Source organism: Micropterus salmoides, unplaced genomic scaffold (assembly GCF_014851395.1).
Source record: "Micropterus salmoides isolate LMB-PRFRI ecotype aquatic unplaced genomic scaffold, ASM1485139v1 Ms_hic_scaffold_3773, whole genome shotgun sequence".
NCBI classification, from domain to species: domain Eukaryota; kingdom Metazoa; phylum Chordata; class Actinopteri; order Centrarchiformes; family Centrarchidae; genus Micropterus; species Micropterus salmoides.
In genome coordinates, this window is record NW_024043121.1 from 1 (window position 1) to 10,037 (window position 10,037).

General features: G+C 38.8%; 1 protein-coding gene and 1 pseudogene across 1 annotated transcript; both read right to left on the bottom strand.

Annotated features, from left to right (window-relative positions):
• Positions 1-10: 10 nt before the first annotated feature.
• LOC119884915 lies at positions 11-2,543 on the bottom strand (annotated as a pseudogene).
• Positions 2,544-3,707: 1,164 nt separating this feature from the next.
• Positions 3,708-9,755, bottom strand: LOC119884916 (lambda-crystallin homolog). Its single transcript, XM_038695199.1, has 3 exons — positions 9,608-9,755; positions 5,939-6,045; positions 3,708-4,276 (listed from the first exon to the last, which is right to left on the bottom strand). Exons 1-3 carry the CDS (start codon positions 9,678-9,680, stop codon positions 4,172-4,174), a joined length of 285 nt encoding a protein of 94 aa, XP_038551127.1. The 5' UTR covers positions 9,681-9,755; the 3' UTR covers positions 3,708-4,171.
• Between the last annotated feature and the right edge of the window lie 282 nt (positions 9,756-10,037).

The window sequence follows — 10,037 nt, forward strand, 5'->3', positions numbered from 1 at the left end:
GGTCGAGCACCTCAGGAGCGCCTTGATGATGAGGTAGCAGCTCGGCCACGTTCAGCACCATGCAGATGGCCGAGAGGACACCATGAAGATCGTGAAGACGTCTTCTCTGTTGGCCTGGAGATGAAGCAGTCCACCTTGTTGGGCAAGGCCACTGCTCGCACTTCACTAACCGGGGCATCTGGAAGCCGTCATAGACAAAGTACAGGGCGTACATGAACCCACCCTCAAAGATGAGCCTGAAGAACAAACTGCAGGTGTAGGTCCACCACAGCGGGCCTGTGATTGGCAGACGCCTCTTCTTCAGTGTCTGCAGTTCAGTATCCGTCATTCTCTCTGTGCCATTGGAGGCGAGCATGGTCCTCTTATCCCCACGTTTCCTGTAGGCGACGTGCATGGCCACCAGCAGGGCCGGTGTGGAGACAAAGATCAGCTGCAGGCACCACAAGCGGATGTGCGACACAGGAAAGAAGTGGTCATAGCAGACATTTTTGCAGCCAGGCTGCTGCGTATTGCATGTGAAGTCTGACTGCTCATCCCCCCAGACGCTCTCAGCAGCCAGAACCAGTATAGTAATACGGAAGATGAAAAGGACAGAAAGCCAAATCTTTCCTAGACTGGTGGAGTGTTTGTTGACACCTCCAAGCTGGGCATAGAGCGCCCCCCAACTCATTGTGGCCAAGAGGACTCAGGAAGCTCACAACCTGTAGAAGGCAGGAATTCAGTAGAAGGTTAACACCCAAGAAAACCTAAATTCAGTGTATTGATGAAGGACATTTACCAGCATCTACCTTTCTTACAGAACTTGTAACTGTCTGAAAGTACAGAGTTGCTGTTGGCCTACAATTGCTTTCGTATGGCATTTTTAAGGCATTTTTACATTTTGAACAATGTGTAGTATTGAGTAAAAAAATGGACTAACAATAAATGGGACACAGAAGGCCAGGTCTAAGATAGATTAGGCATCACAGAGTCATAAAGGGCCATGGCAACAAATTTTATAAAGCTGTCACCAGTGTCTTAGATTAGGGGTTTTTGATACCATTTAGAGCAGTCAGATTATAACACACAGGCAACATGGAAAAGTTATTGTTATTTTATAGAGCACTTTGGCACACAAGTCAGAAATTACAGGAATGATCTCCCAGCCAACCCCAACCACCTGTGCATGCCATTGTCTGAAGAAGAATCACTGCTGTCTCTGTTCCCTACACAGAGAACAGTATATGGACAAAGTACTGGAACACCCCTTTTTTCATGGTGTGATCTTTCTTAAGCGAAATCTTGATGCTACAACATACAACTTAGACAACAGTTCTTCTAACAGTTTGGCGTTTTCCTCTTTCAATATGACTATGACCCCGTGCACAAAGCCAGCTCCATAAAGAAATGGTTATCCCATTCGGTGTGGAAGAACTTGAGCCGCTCAGAGCCCTGACTTCAACCCTATCCTACACCTTAGGGATGAACTAGAATGGAGATAGCCAGGCCCTCATGTCCAACATCTCTGTCTGACCTCAAAAATGCTCTTCTGGATGAACGGGCAACAATTCCCACAGACAAACTCAAAAATCTTGTAGAAAGCCTTCCCAGAAGAGCACAAGCTGTAATAGCTTCAAAGGAGGGTCCAACTCCGTTTTAATGCCTGTGGGTTTAGAATGGGATGTTACAAAAGTAATGCGTAGGTGTCCCAGTACTTTTGTCCATATAGTGTATTTTACTCTTAATTACCATTGGTAATAGTATTAGTTTATTAGTACTTATTAAGTATTAATAGTTCATTATTAGCATGATTAGCACGATTTTATGTACTTAATAAAAGTGAAAATACTGAAGTAGTAAGAAATGAAGTTGATACTGCATATTGGAATTAAATGTCAAAAGAAGAAGGCCAGGTCATTGGTTTACAATAAACCAATTTTTAAAAAATAATCTTTATCTTGAGACACTTAATAATCATTCCTTTCATATTTGCTATTGATGTCCTTAAAAACAAATACTTTCGTTCATATCAGTAGGCCTAATACCTTTAAAGATGCTGACTTTGCTGTATTAAAAGGCAATTTGGATTTTTAGATGCCATTCAATTAATGGGATTTTGCCTTCAATAAATGTACAATCTACACAATCTTTCTTTTTGTTTTCCCAAATAAAATAAGTATTTTAATGTCAAGATACGCCTGTTTTTCCGATCTAAATCATCTTAAAGTGGGATTACACACGTATTTAAAAGCCGATTTAATAATAGTAATAATTACTGTTAACAAAATTAGTTGTAGTTGTAGCCTTTTGTGGTTGTCATCTGCATAACTAGCTAGGCTTTTCTTAGAAATAAAAAATGCGCTGACATCACAAGTCTAAACCGGCTACACCTGCACTATAACACCAAGAACTCACCTGCCAAAAATGTCAATAATTTTCAACGACGGGAAATTCAATTAATCCTTTATCTTTTGTGATCTGAAGAAAATTGTTCCCCTCGCTCCAACTTTAGCTTTGCTCGTTGGAGACGAAGTTTGACCCTTCCCGTCTTAAATCTGTGTGAGACAGACGCACCTGAGTCCAGAGATTTTTCATCTTTCCTCCTGTAGACAGGGAGGGAGGGGCCAGGCTCTGGGTGGGGCCAGCCAGGCACCCATGGAAGAGATTTATTGCTTTCTCTTTTGTTCATTTGTGCGTGGTGACTAGTGTTTCATACTCACCAAGTAGAAGTTTAAGTTGCGTAAGCATTCCTTCGAAATAGAAAGCATCTTAATGGCTGAGTTAAACCTCCACCTCAAATGAACCACAGTGTTTTTATTGTAGGTAAAGGGCACTTGAATTCTCAAAATCTCATCACTGAACATAATTTGAACGTCAGGTTACTAGACAGATATGTTAAACCAGCTAATTTGCATTTATTAGAATAACTAATTCTAATAAATGCAAATTAGCTATACAGCTGGTAGCTTGATAATATTCGTTCCCTTCTCTTAACTCTTGATTTCAACTTAAAGTCTCAAATTAAGTCTCATGCGACTTCAACGAAGCTGATCATTTCTGCCTTTGGGGAAAAGTTGAAAAATGTGTTGATTCTGATGCATGCAGTTAATTGAATTGTCTGCATTACACAACAATGTACTGCACTGACATGCCCATTTTCAACCATCTGATATTATGAATAACATATAGCATAATGCTTTAAAAACACGTAGAAATATATAAATTGTGGCCACAAAACTGAACCACAGACATTTGTTTACAAGGTTCACAATTTTGGTACCTCTGACAACTGCTTCAGGCTCTCCCTCACATATACAGTATACTGCATATCCAGTATTTGCACATACTGTACACATACATACACATTGCATTGAAGCTCTAATTTATATAAACTTGTGCAGCTTATCATATTTCATAGCAGTATAGGCCACACAGTGTGATCATGTGATGGTCACTCTGGGCCTGATATCAAAATGAAATCTGCAACATGAGCAGAGCAGAAATGTCACAGCAGTCCTAAGTAGCACTTGTGACATGTTTCTATTCATTGTTTTCAAGGATGCAGGACCTTATCTGTAACCATTCAATGTTACACTCATCATCGATTAGTTTTGCTAGAGGGAACAGAGACCACTCCTGTACTCATCCACACATATCCAATGTCTGATTTAATTAGTTTTACTTTCCTTCATGATTAGGACCAAACATGTTGTATTAAGAAAATATAAAAAGATATAAATGTATAATTGCATTGTTTTTTATTAATCAAAACATCATTTCAAATTTTTTTCACAGAATTCATTTACACAGCAGATCGTTACATGCCATGGAGCACCGACTCAGATGGTTGCTGTTAATTAAGTCCCTTAATTGCTACAAGATCAGTGTTGAGATCAAAATGCACACAGAAAGATAAAACTGTTTTAAATTGAATCCCTGCTGGTTAACAAGCCACAGTTATTTTATAAGGCACAAATAAGATATTTTTATTATCACTCCCAGCACATCATTATTATTATTTAAAATATTATTATTATTACATTATTATTCATTTTATTTAAATTGTTATCAAATGAGTAAAAGAAGTGTACTTAACAAAAAAAACCCTCTAATCTAATGTTTAAAGATTACTTTTCCTCAGTCAGCAGTGATAATCAGAAGTTTTCCTGACTCTGGGCCTTGCATGCTGATCTTAATGCTCCTTCTTCAGCTTTGCCAGACCCATGAGGAGCTGGTCCCTCCTCTCTATCCTGGCCGACAGATGCTGCTCGTCGCTGGGAATCAGCTCACACATCTCCTGTGGACAGCAGTGAAGGAAACATATGTGAGAAAAAGAAGAGCAAAGAACAGAAAGCTTTCAGGTGACGTGACCATCCTCTGACGGCCATGTTAGGAATCGTAAAACAAGGGATGTTTGCATTCCTAAAAATATGCAATAGTAATTTCAAAATCAAATAAATACAGTTTATTTCTCTTTATTTTTAACTTGAAACTGATTCTTTCTACACATTTTGTGTTTAGTCAGATAACTAGAAAATCACCACTTCGCTGCTGTAAACACATCTGATTTACATACTGGATAACATGTGTTTAGTATGAGCTAGCTCTAACACAGGTGTGCAGAGACCGAAGGTTAGATTCCCGCAGTCTCTCTGGATTGGTCATGTGTTTAGCAAACACAGTTGGCCGTGCTTGTGGGTAGAAAAGCTGGTGAGGGGTTCACATTCTTGTCTTTGCACTAGGGACTCCTAATGGTTGGTTGGGATGCCTTCACAGTACGGCTGGCAACACCAATGCATTACAAAGATAACATGTCTGTCTGCAGCCCAGAGTAGAGTAGGCTGTGATGAGGACTGCAGTGCATAGAGTAATGAAGATTCCAAACTGGGAGCAAAGAAGGGACAAATTGACAAAATGTAAAATAATGTTTAAGAAATAAGTGAAACTGGAATATGGCATGACCATGTGACATGACATTTATTTTAATTTGCAGCAGCTGTAAAAAAAAAGAAAGAATTGCCCAAAAGCGTTATTTTAATTATTGTTATCTGACCTGACTCTTCTTGAGCTTAGCAGTTCTTACAGTTCTTGAGTTGAGGCTACAGCTAAAAACAAGACTGCATGTCGATGGACAGGGTCAGGGTTATTATGCTACAGAAGGGGTTTGAGAAGTGTACTTGGTGATTTTATACTTGTTATCCTGTGACTCTGGGTTGCTGTTGGAATCTGGTGCAACTGTTGTGAATCCAAGCTGCTGTCCTCTTTGAAGGAGGAAGCAACAACTGTTTGAGTGCCACCTTTCAAACCTAAAAAGGGCTGAGTGTTAGATTTTCAAAACATTGGATTTCAGTATTCCTTTAAAACCGAAAAAGGCTACAATAATGTGGTGGGATTTCTTTTCTAACATGTATCACTACATGGAGTGTGACTCCTGAGTGTGAATCTGTATAACTTGGCATAAATACAACTGCAACTTGCAAAGGCAATTAAATTCAAAGTGAATGTTCTCAGTGACAAAATTACTCTCTTAACAACTACAAACTTGTGTACTAGCTTAGCAGGTTTCTAAGCGAAGCGAAACGCACCAGGAAACAAGATCGACTGCTGTTTCTTTCTAAACTGGTTGACCTTAAACAATTTAATGCACTTGCTTGGGGTTTCCACACACTGTGACTTTGGCTGACATTTTAACAGCCTGTGACAGCATGTGATTAAGTAATGCCTGAGTAGGAGAGAGCTAGCGCCGGGGTGAGAAGGAACTCTTCACTTTCAGTCATGCAGAACTAAAGACACATACCATCAACAAACATTGTCTTGTCTTGATTGAACCAGAAAGAAATCATAATATCTGTTTTGATTAAATGCATCTGATGTGGATAAACAAACTGTTTTGTAATTTTACAGTACATGAAGTCACAATGTCAACTTTTATGGCTCAGCGTTGCTCCATCATACTTACACTGACGATGCTCTTGGCTCCTTCACCGAAGAAGTCTGGAACAGGCCCAAAAGAGGTCAGGACCCTCCTTATGCCCTCTCCATACCGTTTCATATAGTCTTCCAAACCTGTGGGAGGCAGTTGGTTAGCACATGCATATGCCTCATAGCCCCAGACCCTCTCAGAGCAAGTTGCTGCTCCACTCCAGGAAAACATTGCCATGGTTCTCGGCACAAAACGTCTTCAAAGCTTCTCTGGGCTACATTTAAGTGAACGGCCAGTTTTTTCTACTGACAGACACTGGTTAAACAATTGACATGCAGGGACATATAATGCGTTTTGGGAGGTGTGCACGTTAGCTCCTCTGCAAGCCTGCCTAACCTATGGCTACCCGTAACACCCTTCTGTTCTCACACAACTAGTTTATAAATGCAGCTTACATTGAAATGAAAATACAGCTACATAAGCAATGATTCTAACAACTGTGATATTTAAATGTATCCAAAGCACATTTCCAAGGTCTTCTTGGACAGTAAATGATAAACAGTACAGGACACTGGAAAAAGATGGCAAGATACAGCACTAGCCTGCACTCATTGCACAAGTTTCACTGGTTTGGTACAATAAACGTCAGCAACTTGCTTGTCATACAAGTAATGCTATTTTCTGTAAATAATATTCATTGTAATAAATTATTTTCTAGACCAGCCTCAGTCTTTTGAACTTGCCGACTCCACAGAGAACCACAGAGATAAGTAAATATTACAGTTCTGGATGTCATAAAAAGACGCCATCCACTCTGAAATGAGAACTCCTCCTTGCTGAGACTGCATGTTGAATACCTTATAAAAAACTCTCTGGTCCTTTTATTTCTTAGTCAAACTTCAGTGTGATTCCTTGGAGTTATTTTCTCATTACTCACACTGATTAATCTTTCTTTATTTGTCATGTAGGCAACAGCTACTTTGGCTGATGAATGCGTACTTTATATAAACATCCTTCAGCATGCAGCCAAATGTTTGTGGATCAAACACGTAGTTGTGTCCCTTAATTAGGATTTAGAAAAATGACAATACATCGTTAATGATCTATGCAGCAACACAGGTACCCATAACAACCAGTGACTGGACAAAACAGCTCATAAAAAGGTTTGTTGACATTCCTGCGATGAGAAACATTGCAGGTGAGGACTAGAGCTTTGAAGCAATACAAATCCAGTGTGGAGTTATCTGAAAAAAAGAAAGACACTTCAAACAAGCTATTTAATGAAGAAATTCTTCTGTCACAACAAAGATCTAAAAGCGACATTATTCAATCAAATAAAGAAGATACTGAATATATTGCAAAAGCTTTCTGTCCTTTCTTTCACTTAAGTTATTCATACCAAGTTTTAGACCAAATATGTGATGATGTAGCTAGAAAACCTAAAATTTATAAAGTTTTTTAAGAACTTTAAATGTTGACACACTTAGTTGGACACACTATATATGGCAGAGCAGTGTGATAAGTACCATCTACCTTTAACCAAACACAGACTTTGTGTGGGAGCAAAGATATGAGTGTTATTTCAAGCTCTTTTTTCTTGTCATGCAAAACCTCCTTTGCTGTCATTGTTTGACTTAAAAAAAAAAAAAAGAAGTTTGTTTGCCATGCATCAAAACCAAGAATTAAGCCCAGTAATATCTCATATGGCTCTGGTACAAGTTTGACTTCCCAAGAGCTTCCTATAATAAATAATTTATGTTTACTGAAGACTTCTGCAGAGATTGAAAATGAGCAGATTATAGATTTCAACTTTGACAGGTACAAACTGATTTTTTTTTTTAGTGAATTCAACCCTGGAGAATCAAAATGTAAAGTGGTGATGGTCTTAGTTAGTTTATGGTAATTAATCTGGTATTTGTTTGTTTTAATATAAAGTATGTCTCAGTATAAACGTGGCAATGATTGAATGAATGAATGCAGCATTACCAGTCAGGAACCTCATAAGCATCTCACTTACTTCGCTTTGTCTTATGGTTTTGTGGATAAACAGTTTAGCGTTTAAAAAGGTCCACCCTTGTTTTTAGCTACAAAACTTTATACCCTTGAAATGTGGATATGAAAAGTTTATAGCTTGCTTCTTTGTCAAGAACAGCAGCTGCAATAAGCATGGAGTTACAGTGGTTACAATGGTTTCCAAATGTCAGTTTGACTGCAAAGAAAGTATCAGAAAACTGTCCATAGAAACCTCTGTTCATAGGCCACTTCTCTGCTTTCCACACACTTGCTCTGTATTTTCTTAACACTCATCGCTAGTGTTGTTAGCTAAACTTTTGTCTTATGCAACTGTTTTTGCTTGTTGGTTGAAAATGACAAACAAATACAGCTAACTGAGCAGATGACAAGTGTTTGGAGTATACTGAGAATATAGTTGATATTAGTGGAGAAGTGGATCATACGGCAATGAGCATCTTTAGAAGTTTCTATGGACATTTGGATGCCTTTTTGCCGTGAAACCATTTGAATCTGTGGTAGCTGGTGTGAATCCAATCTGATTACATAAAAAGACATGAAGAGCCTCTTTCAAGACTACAGGCGAAAGGTTGCCAGTGGATTATTCTTTTAAAAAGATAATGCTCTATTGTACAGGTACATGGTTTACAAAAGCAAAGCCATTCAGGCAGAGTAGAAAGGGAGACAGAGACAGAGAGCCTGAGTGCCTCAGTATCTGATTGGAATGATTTAAGGATGGGAGGTAACAACAGGAGTAGGTCTTAGCAATCTTTTGAGAACATGATCTTACAACTGTTTCCTGAGCAGAAAAGTGAGTTGAAAGCTTCCGCACTGTAACTACAGGTAAGAGTTGGCACCTGGCACTGTGAGTTTAGGATTACTGGTGTGAGAGAGAGCATTCATCGCTATCCATTAAAAGACTGCTTTGTTCTGAAGAAGCGTCCTTTTTCTGTGTGTGTACACAGTCAGGGTTATTCTCTGGGTTTCACACTCCCCTTTGACATTCTCCATCTCCCTGAGGTTTCACCCTCCCTCTCTGTCTGACACACACAGGGACGCCACAGTATCGTACAGTACATGTATATTGTGCTGAGATACTGCTGTCGCTGTTGACCACTACATTTTTTATGTAACTAAGGGCCGTAATGAAAGCTCATCGTCAGAATATGTTTCATGCTAATAACTTGATTTTGGCATGTTTACTTATTAAAGTACTTATTTTCAACAATACTGCTGGAATAAAAACTCATTTTAAGTATTTATCCTCTCGTTCTTTTTGTATTACATGCATATGAGAAAGACTGTGTGCAAAATTGATTGTCTTTCTTACCAAAAATTACATTTCAGTAAAATTATACTGAACAAAAATTTTACATTCATGTAAAGAAAACCTACACTTACACAAGAATTTGATGGGATCATCACTGACCTGAACAATGGTATTCTCTACTGCTTAGTATGTCTTGAAATACTAGAGTGTGGGATTTTTATTGTACCTAAATGTGAAATTAGAAAGCCCGAATACTCAGCTTGATTTATAATTACCCCTTTGGAATTTAATTTGTGATTTACCCCTGGCCACCTTTCAGCCACTCAAAATAAAGTAAAACCTGCTCAAAAACAAAAGCTTCAAAAGGTATATTGGGCGGTGACCTTCTGTTTATGTGAGAAAAGAGTCCAAAGAGGGAAGATTACCTTTAGGTGCATTGAGGTGCATTGTTTCCATGGGACCTATGAAGGCGTAACGCATTCCTAGCCCCTCTGACATCACCAGGTCGATGTCCTTGACAGAGATAATGCCATCCTAATGGAGAGAAAAACAGATACATAAGCTCATTTCACTGACTTGGTTTATATTAATCTCTATTTATATTCCCTCAAAAACACGAACAAATTTGTCAGTCAGAAAATGTATGACTGGATCTCCCTACAGCAGCTTTACAGACAAATAGTTTATTTATCTGTCAGTATAGTTCATTGGATTCATAAGGATTCATTGGTGCTTTTGCTACCTGAAAACAAACAGTCCTCCTGTTTTAAACCGGAGCACAAAAGTTAGTCTCAGGATCTAATAACATATTTTCCCTGGCAGTTAAACAAAGTCATGGCTTTTTACCCACAGGGA

Excerpts from the sequence above, each read along its gene's own strand:
- LOC119884916 (XM_038695199.1), bottom strand. The coding sequence starts at position 9,680 with ATGTCAGAGGGGCTAGGAATGCGTTACGCCTTCATAGGTCCCATGGAA. Across the intron at positions 6,046-9,607 it reads GCACCTCAATGCACCTAAAG|GTTTGGAAGACTATATGAAA; the intron begins GTAATCTTCCCT and ends TGCCTCCCACAG. Across the intron at positions 4,277-5,938 it reads GAGCCAAGAGCATCGTCAGT|GAGATGTGTGAGCTGATTCC; the intron begins GTAAGTATGATG and ends TGCTGTCCACAG.